Raw genomic sequence first — 23,225 nt, 5'->3', positions numbered from 1 at the left:
GGGGGGGGTAGGTTTGATGCGGTGGGAGAGTCGTAGAGATTGAGGAGCACCGGCGCACATGGATATATATATATATATAAGCAGGGAAAACATCCACATGGATTTTCGATGATTTGGATGATATACTGCCTTTCTAGACGCTTTTTTGACAAGTACGTGTACTATTACGTTCACATCGGTGTGGGCTTTGAGATCCTTTATTGTCGTTTATCCTCCTAGGCTTCCCCACGACGCCTTTTGGTCGGAGGAAACCCAAATCATTGTTTTAACTATAACTTAGTATCTGTATTTTATAAATAATATCTAATTAGTCCTTTATTTTTCAGAAACCTTATATTTTCATCTATTTCATGCTCTTTTCTAATTTGATTTTTTTAAAAATAAATAGAACAATAAAATAAGAAGTAGATGGTATCAAAAGATTGATTAGAAAAGAAAGTATTTTTTGAATAAAATATTTTTAAATTGAGCATGGTCAATAATAGACAAGGGAATAATTGATTATTTATTTTGTTAATTACAGGGACTAAGTTGTAATTTACTTTATTGTTCTTCATTCCACTAACTCTATGTTTTATATATTTATATAAAATGCCTGTCTATGCCAACTTTTATTATTAAAATTGTAATTTTATCGAGTTGTGGAGTTTGTTTGTTTTTGTATTAAGTATTTTTAAAAAATTGTTTTTTTATTTATTTTAAATTAATATATTTTTAATATTTTCAAATTATTTTGATATACTAATTTTAAAAAATAAAAAAATATTATTATCATGTATTTTAACATGAAAATTTATTTAAAAAGCAATTATAATCATACTAACAAACAAACTTTAATGTAAAATTTTCAACCAATAAAATTATTTTGAAAACCAACAGATTCTACAAAGCAGGAAAGAGAGAGGGGGGGGGGTAGGTTTGATGCGGTGGTAGAGTCGTAGAGATTGAGGAGCACCGGCGCACATGGATATATATATATATATAAGCAGGGAAAACATCCACATGGATTTTCGATGATTTGGATGATATACTGCCTTTCTAGACGCTTTTTTGACAAGTACGTGTACTATTACGTTCACATCGGTGTGGGCTTTGAGATCCTTTATTGTCGTTTATCCTCCTAGGCTTCCCCACGACGCCTTTTGGTCGGAGGAAACCCAAATCATTGTTTTAACTATAACTTAGTATCTGTATTTTATAAATAATATCTAATTAGTCCTTTATTTTTCAGAAACCTTATATTTTCATCTATTTCATGCTCTTTTCTAATTTGATTTTTTTAAAAATAAATAGAACAATAAAATAAGAAGTAGATGGTATCAAAAGATTGATTAGAAAAGAAAGTATTTTTTGAATAAAATATTTTTAAATTGAGCATGGTCAATAATAGACAAGGGAATAATTGATTATTTATTTTGTTAATTACAGGGACTAAGTTGTAATTTACTTTATTGTTCTTCATTCCACTAACTCTATGTTTTATATATTTATATAAAATGCCTGTCGAGATCGGCCAACTTTTATTATTAAAATTATAATTTTATTGAGTCATAGAGTTTGTTTGTTTATGTATTAAGTATTTTTAAAAAAAAAATTATTTTTGTATTTATTTTAAATTAATATATTTTTAATATTTTTAAATTATTTTGATATATTAATATTAAAAATAATTTTAAAAAATAAAAAAATTATTATTAGCATGTATTTTAGCACAAAAATTTATTAAAAAAAAACTATAATCATACTAAAAAACAAGCTTTAATATAAAATTTTCAACCAATAAAATTATTTTGTAAATTATATATTGTGTTGTAACATTATATGTTTTTTTTATTTTAATTAAATTTATTTTTTTATATAATGTCATCTATTAACTCTAACCATGTTTTAATCAGATGAAAATATTATAATAACAATGACATGCTGGAATTAATTGCAAGTTTTGCTGAGAACACAAATTTCATTCCTTCACGGAAGTAGAGTCCGCCAGGAAAAGTCTGAAGTTCTCACGTGTTCTCTCTTATCTTTCCATCGGACCTACCGCATACGTTGTACAAGTCAAGGTAGCGTGGCTGCTGCCTAGTTAATGCTCTTCTTTGGCGACCAAGTTTGAAAAATAGCGCTGAGGAGTTGGTAGCTCTTCCCTGAAAGTACTCCTGTTCAGATCAGAGCCTTGGCTCTCTCTGTTTTTACCCTCAGGAATCCAAGCAATTAATATTGTAAAGCGAGACATCCACTCAATTATGTTTAATAATTCTATTTATTATAATTAAATTTTTATTTAATTTAATGATAATAAAAATAAATTAATATATAAAAATAACTGAATAAGTTTTTTGGTAGCATATAAAAATAAGTTTTTTTGGGAACAAACACATAGTTTTTGGAGTGAGAATGATTATGAGTACTTCATTTCCTTGAATATGCTACCCATTAATATTCTTTTAATGTAAACACGGTAAAATGAAAGTTTAAATAATAAATCTCTTTTAATATGCTACTAATTCCCTTGAACAGCTGCTTCTTTGTTTGTTTAAAATTATGTTTTTATTTACTAATTTATCAAAGAATTTAAAAAACTCTTATTATTTAAAAAATCATTATTTTATCATGTTAACATCTAGCCCTCAGCTGAGTGACCCCATCTTTTCCCTGCTGAGTTCTCTTGTTGGTCTGTTTAGCATTGAGGATACTAAAATATACGGGCTGCCGAGTGTCTCAGAATATATTTAGAATTGTGATAGTTGTTATATTTAAAATATTTTTATTTAGAATTATATTAAAATAATATTTTTTTATTTTTTAAAATTATTTTTATTATTAACACATTAAAACAATCTAAAAATTTTAAAAATCAAAATTAAAAAAAAAATATAATTTATACTGCACTTGTAAACATACTCATAGTATAGCGAGGCTCCCCTTGGGTAAAGAAGGCTTCTGAACCCCACCTGGACCCTCTACCTGAGCTATTCTCTTGTCCTTTCGCTGGACTCAACCCCACCCATGTTACCCTTTCTGGCCCAACTCCCTTCACAGGCCCTTTATCCTTCATAGCTGGACCTCGCAGAACATTATATTCATTGTATGATAACGCATAATCCTTTTCCTCAGCTCTCGTGCCCTGATCCATGAGTTTCGCCTTCCTCTAGCTGCATGGCAGAATTTTCAGGATTTGTTGGCTGTGCCATAACACTAGGGCTAGTCCTCTCTGTCATCCCATCCTTCATGCTAACCCCTCGCTCTAGCGTGCTTCCATAGGAATCTAATGAGCATGATCTTCTTGCAATATTATGATGTGTAGCTGTAGCCCCTCGTACGCGACCTTATACCAGTACTGCTCTCGCTCTCGAATCCATGCCTTCCCCGCATCAGGCTGGTTTAAATCTATTTAATACAAATCTTGACAAATTTCCCTCTCTCTACGTTAAGGATGTTCATATCTACTTTGACAAGAGTCCCAGAACTGTGGCCAAGACTAAAAGAAAACTTTCATCACATAGTATATGATATTCCAGATCTGGGATCCTTGCCCAAACTAGAGTTCTATTAATTTTAGCTGTAGGAGACACAAAATTTGGTCCAAAATCATCCAAGGATCTCCATCCATGACTTTCTGTCTATCATTCTCTTGATCAAACTTGGCCATGAAGAAGCCATGCCCTACGTCCATAAGGTCCAAACCACCATTCAGTTTCCATAGGGCAGTACTCAAGCGAGAACTCATCTGGGTATACCCTATATTCTTCCCCGACAATTCTATTATCAATGAGTCACCCCATGGATAACACAAAATCATTTAAAATCTTGTCATCCAAGAAAATCTTCGGTAGCAAACGATCCTCGTTTTCATATTCAACATGAACAAGTTGTTGCCCTATCATGTCAGTTTTTTCAAGCGCAGGGGGTGGGTTTCTGGTTCCCACCACTTATCTCGAAAGGAAATCCTCTCACCTTGAATCTGTTCGTTTGATAATCGGCTAATATCAGCTGGCTTTGCTGGGATAGTTTCACTCCCTTTGTGCCCTCTCTGTAAACTCAACCTCAATGATTTTCAAGTCTAAAAGTTGTTCTAAATGTTACAATAACATACTGAGAGAGTTGCACACTAGCTTAGAACATCAAGCAAGCCGGGGAAAAAAAACCCGAAACCATGATGTCATCATCCATGTGAAAAATAAAAGGTTTTACCTTTTCATTCATCGCATCATTGATGAGCAATTATTTTGAAGTTGAAGTACAACAACTAAATTTGTGAAAAGGCGGTTATAAGGAGAGTTAAATGCGTGAAATCATGAATCGAAGATTTTCTAGAAAGGTATTGATTGATTCAACTGTGAGCAGTTCCACATCAATGAATTGCTACCGATTACTGCTCTTTCCTTGTGCTCTCGCATATTTTCTACTTGTTTAATGACTAGAGAAAAGTAAAAATCGAATACCTTTGCAAGCCATGGACTATTTGATTTTTACAATTTATCTTTATTTATTTGTAGTTTGAAAGGGCAATATTTTTTTCTTTTAGTTTTTTGTTTCCCTAGAAAATTCACTATGTTTCAGACAAATATTTTAGTACTTGAGATTAATGGTCATCTTATCTGAAATTGAGAGTCATCTCTTATCCCTTATATAGTCCCATATGACTCTTATCCCTTATATAGTTCCATCATGATATGTAAATGCCTCAAAATTAATTTTAACCTGATTTAAGAATAATGAATTAATTTATATTTAAAAATTAAATATAATAATATATAACAACTTATCATGATCCTTTAAATACTAAAAAAATCATAAGTAATTTAATTTTAATTTTTAGTCATCTATTTCTCAGTGTAATTAATTATTATTCTTTCATCAACAATATTCTGACTTAGACATTGTAGCATAGGGTACATTTATTATATCAAATCATATTTATTATCGACCCCATAGTCATTGATTCTTTTAATGAGATTTAAAATTATTTTTAAATCTCATTTCACCTTCAGCAAGAACTACAATCAATACTATTTGGGAACAAATGAAACATTTTCTTCAATGCACCTAAGATGATGAATATTCCTCTCTTGATTACTTAAATACTTTCCTATAATTCATATTATATGTAATACCCTTGATTAAGATAACGTGCAGTAAAATCAAAATATAATATTCTTTATATGAAATAATTTAGCGATTTTAAGTCTAAGAATCACTTATATAACTATCACATAGATATTTCCATGGACACGTGTGATCTATCCATATAGAATTCTCATGCGAGTCAGTTTAGTGCACATGTTATCTGACAAATATTTATATATTAGTTTTTAAGTATCCCTCGTACTTCAACTTATAAGAATAACTTCTTCTTTTCATTAACAAAAAAACATAATATATATTAATCTCAATTGTTTTAATTAATGTGCAGTCTTAATAGAACATTGACCATTAACATTTAGAAATAATATCATTATGAAATGAAAATCTCATAATTATAACTTTATAATTTTCTTTGCAAAATATTTTTTTCTAAAAAACTTTATCTTTTCTTTAAATTCTTTAATTAAATGTTAAATTCATTAATAAGATATTTAATAAATATTAAAGATAAATAAACCCTTAATATACATATATATATATATATGTATATATATATATATATCACACCTATCCAACTAATTAGCTATAAGACATGTACACTAATACTTACTTCTCCCCTTCATGAATTGCCCAAGTCCAACATGCATTTATGTCCGTCTCATATAAATCACCAATTGCATCTCCTTTTTGTGCCGCAATCACTAGCGAACATGCTACCTGCATCTCGCTAACTCTTAACAATTTCCTACTTCAAGAAAACTTTGTCTTTCTTATATTCAAACTTCTGTATCTCTCTTTCCTCTCATGGCTCCCAAGAATACTGTAACTGATGCATCCACTAAAAAAGTTATGAGCAAAGGAGCATGGACGGCTGAGGAAGATAACAAACTAGCTCACTGCGTTGAAGTTCATGGTGCCAGAAGGTGGAAAACAGTTGCACTTAAATCAGGTCAATCTCAGTCCCAGTTTTCCTCGTAAAACAGCTACCACCGTAAATTTTAGCAATTACATTTTGCCAGGGTTTCGAACAGTTAGTACTATTTTTTTGTGCTCTATGCTAGCTAGACGGACCTCCATATTTTCTTATATTTTTCAGGTTTAAATCGATGTGGAAAGAGTTGCAGATTGAGATGGATGAACTATTTGAGACCTAACATCAAGAGAGGCAACATATCATGTGACGAAGAGGACTTGATTATCAGGCTTCATAAGCTGCTAGGAAACAGGTTAATTATTCTCTAAACTCCGGACCACTACTCTAATTACGAGAGCTATACTGATATAAATGTTCATTCTATCTTGTGCCGAGCGTCTTCGAGCACTATCGTCTAATATGATAGCAATTTGAGCAGTTTTTTGACATGAATATAGGTGGTCACTGATTGCTGGGAGACTTCCAGGACGAACAGATAATGAAATTAAGAACTACTGGAATTCTCATTTGAGCAAGAAAATTATAGATCAAACTCAAAAGGAGAAAATGCCAGATCAACCTTCCACACCGCTAGCCACCATGCACCAAAAGACTTCGGATGCCATTCAGGTCGAGGAAGAGGGCAGCGCTAGAGAAGCATGGAACTTGGAGACTGGGAACTTTGATGTCGACGAGTTCTTTGACTTCTCCGCTGAAGGATCTTATTGGGTTGATAAATCTCTTCAACTTGATGGGGATTCAGTGGCTCACCGATCGCCGATCGTGAAGAGGTGACCATTATGTGATGCAATGAAAGTGGTGTTTGGAAGAATGGGCAAGCTTTTTTATAAAAAAATAATTTTGTTTGGAAGTGTGTTGAAATGATTTTTTTTATTTTTTAAAATTTATTTTTAATATTAACATATCAAAATAATTTAAATACAAAAAATTAACTTAAAACTAAAAAATTTAAATTTTTTTAAAAATACAATTTAACTATATCCTTAACCTTGAGTTAAAAAAAAAATACATGATATAAAGCCTGAATTAATTATAAAAAGTTGCTCATGTTAGATGGTTTAACTAGATTGGTGATCCATGTAATGTTGGGAGTTGTACTAATCTTTTTTCAACCTATAAAAAAAATTCAAGAGATTGTTGTCTTTTAAAAAAAGTAAGAAAATTTTGATAATCAAGTTAAACCTCAATTCATTTATATTATAATAAAAAAAATCAAGCAACAACAACAAATAAATTTTTTAAAAATATATTCAATTTAAAGTTGAGTTAACATGTGAAACTTGTGATCTAATCAATGAGATCATAATAATCCTATAAAAAATGACATCAACAAAATTCATTTTTAAAAAAGAATCTAAAAAAGAATATAAGCTAATTCGGTTCTATCTTTCAAACTCGTAACCTGGAAGGTTAACCAAACCTTGATCAATAAAATATTAAGGGATGAAATTGAAAAAGAAAGTTTCAATAAAAAATTATTAAAACTAAAATAATTAGGAATAAAAAAATAAGGATAAAATTTAATATAAAATAAAATATTAAAAAATGCAATTAAAAAAAATTAATGAAGAAAATGATATAAAATGTTGAGGGATGCAATTGAAAAGAGAATTTAATTAAGAGAATAATTTTAAAAAATTAAAATTAAAAGAATGAAGACCAAATCTAAAAGGTGAAAAAACTAAAGAAGGATTAAATTAAAGAAAATTCTAATACTATGGATAATTTAAAATAAAACAAAAGGAACTGAAATTTGAAAGAAAAAAATCAAAAAAGGGCTAATTTGAATGAAAATGTGCAAGGGTTGGTTATGGAACCAAGAAAAAGAGAGGAAAAAAAAAAGATGAAAACTGATGCAAAACTCAACATATTTATGTTATACATGCCGTCTAGAAATAAAGGCAATATCATGAGGACTAAAATATTATCATGGAAACTAAAGTTTAGTCGTTGAATGACATAATATGCCTCTTCCAAAAATTATAAAACAACCCACGTATGTCTACTCAACCCCATGCTCAATCTCTTTTTTAGATTAAATAATATTTTATTTATAATAAAATATTATTTAATCTAAAAAAGAGATTGAGCATGGGGTTGAGTTACTAAAATACTCTTATTCGAACTTGATAATTACAAAAAATCAAAATGAGAAGACAAGAACACCCCTTGATCAAGGCAAAGCCCAATCTTTTTTAAGGGTATTGTGGTAATTTTGAGGCTAAACTAAAACAAAAACAAAAAAGTTAAAAGTACCCTTGTCCATCAGTAACTTTATTGTGCAAATAACAATATAAAAACTATAATACCCTCGTTTCTAAGAGCAATTGTGTTATGATAACAGGGGCAAAATCATCATTTTATTATTTCAAAGGACCGTAATAGATGCACAGTAAAACCAGTAGCCCTATAGTTTCTTTTAATGTTTTTTTTTTCTTTTTTCAATTTTCGCGGTCTAAGTTTTCCCGTAATGGAGCAGCAGCATTTGGAACAAGCTGGTGTTGGTAGTTGATACTGAAAAAACACATTATTACTTATTATATTTTAAAAATATTTTTAAAAAATTAATTTTTTAAATTAATATATTTTTAATATTTTTAAATTATTTTAATATATTAATCTTAAAAATAATTTAAAAATATTATTAACGTATTTTTATAAGTGAAAAATATTTTAGAAAACAACCGAAATTATAATTCTAAACACATACTAAAAAATATTTTTTATCATTACCCCTAAACTAAAAAAATCTTGGACATCCAACGGGTGATAAAGAAAGTTGACAATAAAAATAAAAATTTCAGTCATGCTATTGAGAAATATAATGATTATAAATTTCTTAAATTCAGTGTGGAAAATCTTTTCTGATTAGGTAAGAAAGATGGCTTTAATTTTAATATGTGGAAACTAATTCAGTTAATTAGCTTGAGAATATCTCCAACTGTAAAACAAAATAATAATAGTAAATAAAAAAAAATCCATGATCTCATTCGCATGACAAATTTACAAGTAAATTTAATTTTTAATTGATGGGGTAATAATTACCATATTCTCTTCTCCAATACAGTATATATATATATACAATAGCTCTACCCTTCATTCATCTCTTTCCGAAGAAGTAACCATGGCCATCTTGTTAGTTCTGAGACTATTTATTGCGATTTGGTACAGAAAAATGCATGTTAGGTGCTGCCTGCCAATTGTTTTTTATTTACAGGACACTTCATCTTGTAAATATCAAAATGTGTAAAAAAAATACACAGAGAGAGGGCCAAATCTCATTCATTTAATTCCCTTTCCCATGCGGCTGGCTTCATTCACTCCTTGGAATTAGAACTGGGTTCTACAACCACCTGTTTGTCCCCGGAAGCGGTGTAAGAATGTTATGGACAACCGCGAAGGATGCTCTGCTGTCATCTCTACACAAGAAATCTGGAAATGTAAAAATTTTCATAACAAACCAATCATCATTGAAAATTAGGCACTGTTTGTTATGCTAAACAAAGATGAACTCGGCAATATAATTTTTTTTGTGAAGTTGTATGGTGTAATTTTGGACAGTATTAAAATTAATTTTTATCCTCTTCAAGGCTATTTTAGTTCAGAAATTTGTGTAATGCTAAAAAGGTAAGGCAAACTTGTTAAATTATAAGCATAATCTGGGTCAATATAAAAATAGTAATTATTATTATAATTTTAAAATTTAACAAGAGATCAACATGAGTCAAGAATTGGATCACAAATCGGGTTAATTGTTGACTCAGGTCAATATAAGGATAAAAATAATAATTATTATATTTTTAAAATCTTATTTAGGAGTTGACTTAAGGCAAGACTTGGGTCACGAATTAGGTTGACTATTAACTTGAGTCAATATAAAAATAAAAATAATTATTATAATAATTTTTAATTTTTTTAGGGATCAACCTAAGATTGGGTTTTAGTCACGAGTTGAGTTGACCATTAACTTAAATCAATGTAAAGATACAAATAATTTTTATTATAGTTTAAAAATTCAATTATGGGTCAATCCAAAATAAGACTCGGGCCATGAGTTGGGTTGACCATTAACTTAGATAAATATAAATATAAAAATTGTTATTATTATAGTTTTATAACCTAACTCGGAGGTCAACCTGGAACAAAGCTCGGGTTAACCGTTCACTTGTGTCAACATAAAGATTAAAATGATTATTATTATAGTTTTAAAACTAAACTTTAAGGTCAGCTCAGGACAAGACTTGAGTCATGGATCAGTAAGGTTAACCTGAGTTAATTCAAATTAACATATGGATATAAAAAAATAATTATTATCATAATTTTAAAATATGATTCAGAAATTGATTCAAGATAAGATTCATGTTTGAGAGAGTTATCTCAAATTAAAAAAATTCAATGCAACCTTGTTTTGATAAAAATAAATTTCAAAATCAATAAATCTTTTACTCATGTTATCTTATGTTAATCTAGGTTTTTAACTATTTTAAATTAAATCAACTTTTTTAATGTTTTTAAATTTAAATTAATCCAAGCTAGGAGAACCTATTCTTGTTTTATATAATTAAATATAACATAAAATAAATTATTTAATTCAATTAAATGCTCATTAAACCAATTATTTATTAACTTCAGTCATGTCATGTCCAATCAATACTTACCAACGGGCCAAACACCGCATTAAAGAATGAGAAACTCGAAATTCTTGGCACAAGCTCTTCCTCCTCAACATTCCTTCTATGATATCAAATTTCCCACGCGCTATGTATGATTGTAAGTATGGGAGTCACAGATTCGAGTTTTCCAAGTACCTGTTGCAAGAGCCAACAGCTCCAGCTAACAGACACTTATCAGGTTACGAGTTACAAATGGCGCAGCTGTCATTTTACACATCGCTAAGAATTAAACGTCTGGTTCAATCATTTTGTATGCGAAATCCGAGCTCCTCCGTTTCATGGCAGGGGAGTCCTGGGAGTGGTGACAAAACACCAGCATAATGGAGCAGGCTATATATAGGCCGGACCAAATATTTATCCTAGGTTCAATAGCACCAGCGTTCATTTATTAAAGGCAAGTGGGGTGGCAGCTAACAGCCATGTACGTCCATCCAGTATAGCTGATTTATGGCTAAAGATAATGCAATCTGTAAATCATACTGTACATGCCTGTGTCATGAATTTTCATACGTCCTTGGCTTTCTTCCCATAAAATATTCATTTCTGCCTCTTCAGTTGAGAGTACATGATTGACATCAAGCCATTTCCAGGGACCACAGCAGTTTTACAGAATTGATACTGGCCATGTGGAATGTCTACTCTTTTGGGCTCATCATCAATACTTGGCTGTACTTTGCCGAAGTATTGCACACCAAAAGGAGTAGCTACGATTGAGGGATTTGAACATGGTTCAACCTGCTAAACCAAATGGAATGCAGAATCATGTGGAACAAATCGTACCTGAGTGGTCTTGGGTTCCAAAGAAAATGCTTTTGCACCGTCTTCAGATTAGCTAGCATTGTAAGATATCTTCTCAGTGGGATAGCCAAAAGAATCTCCTTCAGCTTCGGGATATCCTTCTCTGCTACAACAACAGAGAAAGCACTCCAATCCAAAACTTCATTGAAAGGAAGAACAAAATTATCTGCAATGATGACTGGAACACACTCGTAATAAATGGCCTCAACGATCCGAGGGCTGTTAACTTCATAGCCCATTGGACATATACAGTACTTGCTAGATTTCATATGTTGAACATAAGTCATCTTTCGAGATATACCAATGGGTAGCGGCCCATATATTTTCATGTCATCATCTTTGTTGTGCCAGTACTTCAGGAGTGTCGGTCGGACCCTTCCATGCATATTTCCAGCGAAGAAGGCAAGGATTGGACGCTGTGATACTCTTACACCACCACCGACATTTCTAAGTGGTCTCTTGGGACTCCTTATGGTAGTTTCAGGCAGGGATACGTCCTGGCCAGCAGTAAAAATACCTTCAGACACATCTGCATTGCATAAAGCCTTCATGGTGTTTTTGGTTAGTTCCCCGTGCATAGTCAATGTGTAAGGTCCCTGTATGGTTTAGAACATAGGAAAACTAGGTTAACAAAACATAATGGCAGTAGTTGAGCAATATTCGAGAACAAACATTCCAGCATTCTGAAAGTAATTGAAAGAAAATCGCAAGAACAAAATTCATATTTCAAAACATGTACCAAGCTGCACGAGTGCGTATTTGTAGACATTTAAATGAGTAAAATCCACGTTAGGAGGACAAGTGAAAGTTGAACCAGGTTGATGGAGCCGGGCTCACAATAATAAGTGATTTTAAACAATTAAATATATATTTATTATAAATAAATTAGATGGATAATAACCTAAAAAATATATTTATAAACTAATGTGATGGTTATAGAATCAAGAAAAGATCTAATCACGCTGAAGTGGAATGATAATTTAAAAAAATCATAATTTTTTATTTAATTATTATATCACATTCAAACTTTTACTAGAGCTTTTGGATGTCGTTTCCTATATATATATATATGGTAGATACTATATCGCTACATAAACCATCATAAATTTAAATATTAAAGATATTGCTTGGCCCTGTTTTTGATAGTTTTGTAATTATTTATGTTTTTTTCAGATTTTATGTTTCTTTTCTTTGTAATTTCAGATTTTTATTTTTGTTTTCTAATTAAAATAGAATTTCTGGTCTTTGTAATATTTTGTAAGCCTTCTAAAGAGATATACTTTACTATTATTATTTTTAAAGAAACTAAACCTGTAAATTTAAGGTTCATATCTATATCTATAATTCCTTTCGCTCATCAAAATTATGTATTCTGTATTTATTGTTTTCTTTAACTTTTCCTTTGCATCATATGTCTAGCGTAACTAGCCACTCAAGAAAGACTTACAATTATTCAGCTAAGGTTGGTTGTGAAGCCAAAGCTTTGACGTTAATTGGTACGCAACAACTCGGGGTAAACATTTGCATCTAAAGCTTTTTATTTTACATATTAGGTTCAGCATCCAAACTGATTATTGTATTCTAGTCACACTTTTGAAATATATATTCACAGTAAACATTTGATGTTCTATGCATGTTTGTTTGCTAGCGCATTTATGTGTTCGGGTGAGATAAAAAAACTAGCTTTGTTATTGTCTTCATAAAAGACAGCTGATGACCAAACACAATAGAGAAGGAAGATATATACAATTGTTTTGATAGAGCTCTAAGTTGATGGTGGAAAAAATTAAAAATTAAAAAATATATTTTTAATATTTATTATTTTTAAATTCATATATTTTTTTAAAAATAATTATATATTATTATTTTATTTAGTTTATATTAAATATTGAAATTAATAATAATATAATAACCTTAGTTATAAAACTTGAATCGGCTTAGCAAGTCGACTTGGAACTCAATATACTCGAGACTTGAATCGGTTCCGAGTTTAAAAAAATAAAAAAAATTAATTTAGTCAAAAATTTAAGTTGATTAGTAACTCATTCACCCCGGGGTAAAACATAAATCAAAATCTCATTGATTTTATTTTTTTTAATAATCAAAAGGATTTTGTTCTCGTCATTTAAAAAAAATAGAATCAAACTTGGTTAATCCTCCTAACTTGTAACTTAGGTCTTATTTCGAGTTATATATTAGATTGGATTTTAAAATTATAATAATTATTATTTTTACCTTTACATGTCTTATTTTGACAAATTTGGAGTTTAAGAGTTTTTTGCAAAGATGTTTTAAGGATAAAAAAAAATATTATCTATAGAAATATGTCCTATTATAACTTTTATTTAAAAGTATAGAAATTTACTTTAAAATTATCTTAGAAATATATTTATTTGTATATTCATGTCTCTGTCTCTCATATCAAATACTTTTTGTTCTCATTATCTTCTCTCTTTTTTTCCCTAGAATAATAATTAAATATTTAGAGGGTGTTTGGGACAACAACTTGTTTTTTTAATTTTGCTTGAAAATACATTAAAATGATTTTTATTTTATTTTTTAAAATTAATTTTTAACATCAACATATTAAAACAATTCAAAAATACTAAAAAAAAATAAGTTTTAAAAAATTAATATTTTTTTTTAAAAGTTAAACCACCCGCTCAAACACTTTTCTCAATTACAATTAGTCTACAATAAAATTAAAATTAAAATCTTAGACTCCGTTTGTTTGCAGAAAAGTTGTTTCTTTTTAAAAAGTGAATTCTGAGGAGAGTGAATTCCTAGAAAGTGAATTTCTGAAAAGTAAATTATTTTCTAATATTTGGCAATGTTATGGAAAATGAACTAGAAAACACTTTACAGTATTTGGTTATGTTATGGAAAATAAACTGGAAAATAATTTATTAATATTTTATTTCTCTCAAGTTTATTAAAATAATGAGGAATAAATTTTACAAATAAAAAAGTTGAATGAGAATGAAATTGAAAAAAATATATAATTTCATAAATTATCTCAAACAAAATAAATAATAATCAAAATAATAAAGATCAAATCTAAAAAAAAAAGATGAAGAAATTAAAATAATAATAATTAACATTTCATAAAGTATTTCAAATAAAAAGTAACAATTAAAAGAATGAGGATCAAATTTGATAGATAAAAAATTAAAAAAAAATAATAGAAGAAAAGCAAATAACAATTATAAAAATAAAGACTAAAGTTAATATAAAAATAAAATTTTAAAAAATAAAATTGAAAAATAAATATTCAATACAAAATATATATGGCAATCAAAAGTTTGAGGATCAAATTTGATATAATTAACAAATAATGACATTTCTAAATTTTTCACAACTTCTGAAAAGTATTTTCCATCTAAATTTTTCAGGAAAACACTTTTTTAAAAACCAAGCCAAATTTTTCTTTGACTGGAAAGTGTTTTTCGTTTACTAACTTTTCTAATAACAAACAAACACAAGAAAGTTTGGAAAATGATTTCCTGAAAATCACTTTCCAGAAAATAAACACAGCAAAAAAAAAAATACTTTCCTGAAAACTAAGCCAAACTTTTCTTTGATTGAAAAATATTTTTCATTAATCAACTTTTTTAATAGTAAATAAATATAATAAAATTTTAAAAATAATTTCTGAAAAACTATTTTTTAGATACAAACATGACAATGATACTCTTCAGAATTACAAATGACATGACATTATGGTACGGAAAAGAATCCAATTGTTTCCGTACGGAACGCATAACATTTTCCTGGGTGAAATTCAAAGTGAAAGAAAGAGGATAGAAGGGATAGAAGCTGTTTGTCGTTTGAAGTATCCATAATTTATCTTGTACCTGAAAGCTTTTAACTCAGTAGATATGTCCATGTTGAAATAAAAGTGGGGAAAAAAGAGGCTAATGGATAACACAGATGATGAGAATAGAAAGACTGGTATGTCTTTGATGACAATTATTACCAGATTATATGCTTAACAAGAACAACTGAATGATTCTAGACATGTCAACCCAACGAATTCATTGACTATATGGAAATGCAGCTGAAGTTTCTAGAGTGTCTAAGATTATTTAAATTTTCTAACATGTTTCTTTAAGGACAACATGGATGTCTTTGCACCTGGCGGCTCAGTGACACTTTAACTATACCAGATTTATTAACCATCTTGAATGGGGTATTTGTCAAAGGCAATCATCAATGGATGTGATAGGAAAAACTACAGATGTGACCAAAAACACAATAATTACTCCGAGGATTGCAATTATGTGTTTCCACAAAGACAGAAACAAGGAATTTACTGTCCGACTATAAAGCAGCTATATATCAGCACTCACAAAATCAAAATGGAGATCTACGGAGAGGATAAGAAATTACCATACCCAGTCATGGCATGCAACAAGAAAATGGTCCCTTCCATGTGTGCGGTTCCAATATGGATACTTTGCAGCAATCATGTTTGCATAGTCTCGCATGAAGATTGACAATGGTCTCAGGTTATGTGAATTAGGCACGTAAACCGCTACCTCCAGCTGGCGTGCACTGTAAGGAAGATAAAATAGATGAGCCTTTTCTGGATCTCTCGAGACAAACTCCCTGCTTGCCTCCATAAACTTCATAAACCATCCTTCAGAAGCATAGATTCCATAGAGATGCGGTTGATGAAAGATGGGCTTATCTCCATCTGGGTAGATGAAAACTTTAAGTATCGTTTCCATCAACTCGTAGCTCCTGAAATCCAGGTTGAATTTGTCTTCAAACACATGTTTTTAAAACAATTGACAACAATAGAATCATGTTGTTCGTTGAGCTGAATAACATATGGTATCAAAGCCCTAGGAGGCCAAACTAGAAATAAGCTGGCTTTTAGAACAGCTACAGGTATGCTAGCACTGTGGAACAAAGGAGTAGATGGAAACTAACAAAACAGGACAGCCTCAACCACTTATTGATTCAGTTAGTTTGAATTTCTTTCAAACAAACGTTACTCTCCTCCACTGCATAATCAAGATATCTTACATACTGAGCGAAGTATTTTTATTCTGATGATGATGCGTTTAATTACAGTATGCAACAAAAGAGAAACTTCTGTCATGGCAATTCAAAAGGCAGCTTTAATAACAAGTTTCGTAAAGCTTGCAGGGAATCAAAGGCTTGTCGGATTGGCTAACCTGATTGTTGAACATCATAGCATTTCATAAATGGAGAAAATTAACAAGTGCTTGGGTAATCCTATTTCATTCATAAAATACACACTAGGTTCAATGACTTCGAACCTCCAAGTACTAAATATGTAGCCCTGGATGTACAAATTCGGTAAGTAGAAGAGATGTAAGTGAAAACTTACTGAACCACAAATCTTAACATAAATACATGAAAAACAATTGGTGAATGCTAAAAGGTAAAAAAATTAGAAGGAGGCTTGCATTGCGGACAAGAAGGATTCCTATGTCATTACTTGCTTACAGCGTACGCTACATCGTTGACATGAGTTATGTTGTTAGCTTGATCAAATTGTTGTTTAACATAAGAAAATTCCAAGGAATTACTAATATGTTTTTTTAGAAAGAATTTTTTTATCTTAAATTCAAAATCTTACCATGCATATTGGACAACACTTTTCTTAAATATGGATACAATGAGATATTAGATAAAAAAAAAAATTTAATAGTGAGATGATAACATATTAAATTGACCCATGATAATTCATGATAACTTATTAAATTTGTGTTCCAAGTTATGAAAGCACGATAATCTCATAAAAAATAAATTAAAATAAATTATAAAGATCAATTCTTAGCAAATAAAATATTAGGGACAAAACTAGAAAAACTTAATTCAATTTTTTAAAAAAAAAAAGACAAAAAAACAACTCTAATTAACTTTTCAAACTCACAAGCTAAGTTATGAAAATATGATAACCTTCATAGAAAGTAAATTAAAAAAAAATACGAAACAAATTTTCACACCAACCCAATATTAAAAGATAAAATTGTAAAAAAAAAAAAGAAGAAGAAACAATTAAAAAAATAACAAAAAAATCAAGTTAATCTGGATTAGCATGTCAAACTTGCAACTTAAGTTAGCTCGTAAAACTTGCGACTTGGATTATGAGAATGAGATAAACTCATAAAAAGCAAATTAAAAACAAATCACAAAGAACAACTCAAGTCAACCTATATTAACCTGTCAAACACACGACGTTGGTTACAATACCAAGTTAACTCCAAAAAAATAAATAAATAAATCATAAATTCCAATTCTAAACAAAACCTATGTTAAAAGATAAAGTTAAAAATAGAACTTAAAAAAACAACCCGACTCGATTTAGATTAACCCATCAAATCTGTAACCCAAATCATAATATAGAATTTTATTTTTTAAAATTGAGTATCAAAGCACTAGAACTAGATTCTTTTCTCTAACATTGTGGGAACCTCGTAGAAACCAATCAAAATAAGCAATCAAGTTCGATTCTAAATCAACCTAATTTAAAAAGAAAAAATTTTAAAAAAATAGGGTTAAAACACAAACACATGGCATCATTACAATTTATAGTGTGCAACTATTTGAAACCTAAATACTTATTTTAGTTTCATATTTGATCCTTAAAGTTTTAATTGTTCTAAATCAATGAAATCAAATATTATTTTGACAAATTCAGCATCAACTAAACACCAAATTTTTTCTCCAACACTATAAAAACCTCATATAAAGTCAATCAAATCAAATCATCAAATCTAATTCTAAACCATTCTAATTTGAAAGGATAAAATTAAAGAAAAAAACTTGACCTAAAAAATATGCATCACTGTTACAATCCAAAATCCAAGGTGTTTTTATCTTTACATCTACGAGAACCCTAAATATTTTAGTTTCTTTTCTATTTGTATTTGTAATTGTAATGTGGTATTGAAGTTTCTCTATTCTGCCCCAAGAGTATGGCCGATAAAAAGGAGAATCTTTGATTCGGACCTAATAACTAGTGTCATCTGAACAGGAAAGAAAAATAGATGTTTTCTTGTCATAACAGCAAAGCAGCACTTATTCTTTGATTGCCTACAATGCAAATCTGTTAAAGAGACAGTGTATTTCTAATTCTTCTAGACAAGGGGATAATGAATTTTCTTGGAAACCTCTAGCACTGAACGAAACGAACTATGCCTGCTTATCGAATCTGGACAGGGAGTAATATTACTCATCAGAAGAACTCAAAATACAAGAATGGTATGGAGATGCAAGATAAACTGAACAATACAGACACAAAACTGAAATGAGACTTGACTCAACAAGGAAAACAACCGAACTAGCTATATGAAGGAGAAAACTACACCAATTTCCTTTTTCCTCGATCCATAGCAAATCCATAGCTAAAGACCTATTCATTAAATTATCTTCATATTGCATGACCGTGACAAACCCAGTTGAACTAGTTGTTTAAATACTGCTAATTCTACCTCCCTGCAATTTATGCACTTCTATTTTTCTTTCGTCTATGCAACCAACAATGAAATGCCTATCTGTCTCCCTCTCTTCATATAAACAGATTGGCAGAGTTCATGTTATCTTTAACTTAGGAGACCATAAACTGGCGGCGAGAAGCATTACATACCTCTTAAAAACAGAAATGTTGCGGAATATAGGGGCACTCAGATAAGGATCGTCAATAACCACTGGGGCATGCTCAATCTCCCTTTTGGCATATATAAGTGCATCATTCGGTGACAAGGACCAAATGAATCTCTGAATTATATGAAAGGAGGAAAAATAATTGTTTGTAGCGACTCCTTTATGATAATTCCCAAAGAAAAGTTTGAGGTTACAATACTCAATGGCTGTACCTGCATATGGGGAGGTATGGGACTACGAGGAGGAGGAAGAACAATCTTTGACTCATCATTTTCCTTGCTCTTCTTCTTTCTCCTTTTTAATACAGAGTTTCTCGTCCGAGAGACTTTGGCACTTTTATTTTTAGATGGCACTGTGGTATTCGGAGAAAGAACTGAAGCAGCAGAAACAGGAGGAAATTTTTGAACCCTTGCTTCAGTAGGAGCCTCTCTTAACTGCATACTACCATTCAAGGATACGTACGATGAAACAGCTAGAGGTGGAGAAAGGAACCACATATTCACTGTATGAGGAAATGTATATGCGGGAACCAAAACTCCAACTATTGTCATGACCACACCAAGGAACAGCAGTTTTCTCCAATCAACTTTTTTCCAAGCACAACGCCATAATAATTCTCTCATCAGAACAACTCCAAAAAGTTCTCTGTTCCCAATCATCTAAGTAGTGATAACAGTATCAAAAAACTCCTTCATATAAAGGATGAGCACATCAATCTAGTCCTTTGGGATTGAAGATTCAGAGATTTCACAGATTCGGTTGCTGGGGAGGCCAAAACAACATTAAAACCATCGGCAGCGCGTGAAAAAAAGCAGAATCTTGGTTTTATCTTGCAAATTATACCCTTCAAATCTAAAACTCCAAAAAGGCCAGCTTCTGAAACCAGAAACTGAAAACATCAATCAGCTTGAAAAAAAAACTAAGAAATCTCAAGCATTTACTCAATTCAATCGGAATTACAATTAAGAAAGAATACATAATCCATCCTGACAACATATTTTACTATCTATAGATTAACTAACTTTAGATAGTTACAACAATCCAATCTCCAATCATTTGTGCACGTCACACCTCTCCAAATTTGGAGGCTTTATTTAATAACCACTTGATTACTTTTTTTAAATATATATATATATAAAAAAAAAAAAACTGGGTTCATTTATATATATTTTTCAAAGCTTGAGACGGGGCAGATCCATTAATGGCATGCTTTTAATAATTTATACCAATAAAAATTCTCCTTGTACTTCAATATTAACCTTAAGCATTCCGTTATTGATGAGAGATTAATGTAAGAAGGCATGAATATTAAAATTCAAAAGGACTTAAAAGAACTGCAAAAAATAAGAAGGGAGAAAGAGAGAAAGTACCTGGTATTGGAACAGAGATTGGAGGAAGAGGATGAGAATGGGAATTGAAAGTACCTTGCGAAATTGGAAGGAAATGATGAGATATGAAAAGGTTTAGTGATGAAGGAGGGAAGGAAGGAAAGGAGAAAAGTGAATTTGACTGTGGAGGGAAAGAAGGGAAAGCATTGCGTTTGCAACGGACCCGGTAAACGGACTGACCGTTGCGCCATGAAATGCCTTTACTCAATCCTATCTTTTCTTTAGAGTTTTCTTTTCCAAGGCGTTTTGCTTTTCTTGCTCTTTTATAATTTTTATTTTTATTTTTTTTAATATTTGGACACAGTTTAAAATTGCATTTCAAACAGTATTTTATAAAAATTATTTTTTATATTTTCACACCATTTTGATATACTTGAATAAAAAATAATTTTAAAAAAATAAAAAATATTATTTTAATTTATTTTCAAGTAAAATATCCTTTAAAAATATTTTGATATGCACTCCAATGAACATGTCTTTTTTCCTAGAATCTGTACCTTAAACGATAATTTAATAAATCATAATCACTTAATAAGCAAATCAATTATCCTATATTATTGAAGTGTTTATAAGAATGCATGCATGCATGTGTGAGTCTTTAAAAGCATCCGAATGCATTGTGTTATAATATTAATAGGAAACTCAATAATATTCGCATTCGGGTATTCATTATCAAATTACCTTTTTTACTAAAACATTTAGTTTTTTTTTTCAATTTAATCCTTTTATAAATAAAATTAATTTTGAAATTATAGCAAAACTACCAAATAAAAAAGAATGACCGAAATAAAACATGAAGAAAATACATGTTTAATTCCAAATTCGAGACAATTTTTATTGTTTAAAAGTTTATTTTTTTATTTTCTAGCTTTGATCATGAAAAAAAAGAAGAAATTCACTTGGTAACAATGAAGAGAGAAAAAACAATATATTTATAAAATATTAATAGGTTCTATTCAATTAAACGAGTTTAATTATAGCAGTGTTCTCCTTATAAACATGCATGAAAAACAAGACTAGGTTTTATTTTGATTTATTTTATATAATTCATATTTTTATTTTATTGACATGTAGTTTAGGGAATATTTTATAGTGTTTATTAGTTGTTTTTTAGTGAAAATTGATTGAAAAACAATTTTCAATAGAAAAAAAATCATATTTTTAATTTTTCAGACATCATAGTGGTAATTAGATTCTAGTGACAAATGTGTCGCCAACACTTTTAATAAAAAAAAAATTAGAGCCTTTTGTGTGGCCTACTATAAGCCTACACATTTTGGTTGTTGTTTTTAAATCTTTTGTTTTTTCTTGTCTTTAATTTTTTTCACTATTTTATTGATTAATTCTGAAGGTTTTTTTTTAAATAAGTATTTTTATTAATTGATTTTATTTCTTTCATGTTCTATATTATTATACCTTTCTAGTATTTGTATCCTAATTAAAGAGAATATATAGTTTTCTTATTTTATTTTTCCTATTAAGTATTATTAGGTTTTTCTATATAAATGGATGTAATAGCCTTTTAACAAATAAAGATTTCAAGGAATAAAAAATGAATCTTTTATACATTTGTCTATAATTAAAATGTTCTTGGTTTTTAAAAATTTTGATACGTGATAAATATTGTTACTCTTTATTTTTACTTGTGTTAAGTTTTAGCAAAGTCCAATGATCCCTATGATTTTTGCTATGTGTTTTCAAATCATAATAATTAAAAGTCATAAAAGATATATACTAGAGTTTAACAATTCTCGACGAGTGGTTGAAATGTATTGTTGAATAACTATTATTGGAAGAGAAAAGTCCAAGAAACAATTTGTTATTTTTCATCTACAATAGTTCATATTATTAAAAATCATGATCGGATCCATGATGAGACGCTCAAGATAAAGATTTTAAAATCCGTGATGAGACGTTCAGTTAAAAATCTTAAGAGTAGATGGAATAGTCCATATATAAAAGGATGCTTGCCATGAATGACATTTTATATTTGATATTTGAACTTTAGGGTGAGTTTCTAATTAACTAGGAACACTAGTACTTGAGTTTTTTGTAAAAAATAAAAAAAGAATTAGTTTTATTTTTCTTCAATTTGATATTATTATGATTTTCTAGGTTTTTTTCCTAACTTAAGGGAATAGGTTTCTATTTTATTATTTCTATTTAATATTATTATGATTTTTAGTTTTTTTTATAAAAAGTTTTGTGATGGTTTTTTTATAAGAAAAGACACATATACATAAAAAATAAATATTTTAAATTTGTCTTTTTTATTTTTAAGAGTTTTGACTTTTTATAAACTCCGTAGCTAACATTTGCATCAAATTTCTAGTTTTTTAATTCAATTTTACTCTTAAATTTTAATTATTCATCATGATTGGCTAATCTATGCTACTTCCCAGCGTTAAGAAGCTCAGCGCTAACTCATTGCTACTTAACATGCAAACATTGCTTCTGAAAATGCAAACAGAAACATAATAATAATAATAATAATAATAATAAAAATCACGAGCGCTTTCAATTGGGTAGAGATCCAGAACAGAGGCCTTCTGGGGATTGAATGGATGTTCTGCCTTTAACTGGGTACAATGTCCTGTAAAACAGGTAAGGCCCATCAACAACCGGACCCACTTTGCCATTATTAATAAAGTAAATACTGTGTTTTAGAAATATTTTTTATTTTTTTATTTTAAATTAATATATTTT

At 29.7% G+C, this 23,225-nt stretch overlaps 2 protein-coding genes across 2 annotated transcripts; one reads left to right on the top strand and one right to left on the bottom strand.

Annotated features, from left to right (window-relative positions):
• The first annotated feature begins 5,720 nt into the window (after positions 1-5,720).
• LOC105130988 (trichome differentiation protein GL1-like) lies at positions 5,721-11,013 on the top strand. The gene is made up of 5 exons (XM_011033736.1): positions 5,721-6,034; positions 6,182-6,311; positions 6,457-6,789; positions 9,354-9,459; positions 10,732-11,013. The coding sequence occupies exons 1-5, from the start codon at positions 5,890-5,892 to the stop codon at positions 11,011-11,013; spliced, it is 996 nt and encodes a 331-aa protein (XP_011032038.1). The 5' UTR covers positions 5,721-5,889.
• A 114-nt stretch (positions 11,014-11,127) lies between these two features.
• On the bottom strand, positions 11,128-20,759 carry LOC105130891 (Exostosin family protein). The gene is made up of 5 exons (XM_011033618.1): positions 20,502-20,759; positions 19,344-20,007; positions 19,115-19,245; positions 15,885-16,233; positions 11,128-12,086 (listed from the first exon to the last, which is right to left on the bottom strand). Exons 2-5 carry the CDS (start codon positions 19,788-19,790, stop codon positions 11,397-11,399), a joined length of 1,617 nt encoding a protein of 538 aa, XP_011031920.1. The 5' UTR covers positions 19,791-20,007; positions 20,502-20,759; the 3' UTR covers positions 11,128-11,396.
• Positions 20,760-23,225: the final 2,466 nt, after the last annotated feature.

This window comes from Populus euphratica, unplaced genomic scaffold (assembly GCF_000495115.2).
Source record: "Populus euphratica unplaced genomic scaffold, PopEup_1.0 scaffold43.1, whole genome shotgun sequence".
In the NCBI taxonomy this organism is placed as follows: domain Eukaryota; kingdom Viridiplantae; phylum Streptophyta; class Magnoliopsida; order Malpighiales; family Salicaceae; genus Populus; species Populus euphratica.
Note: the sequence above shows the minus strand (reverse complement) of the source record. Positions and strands in the feature narration are given on the sequence as shown.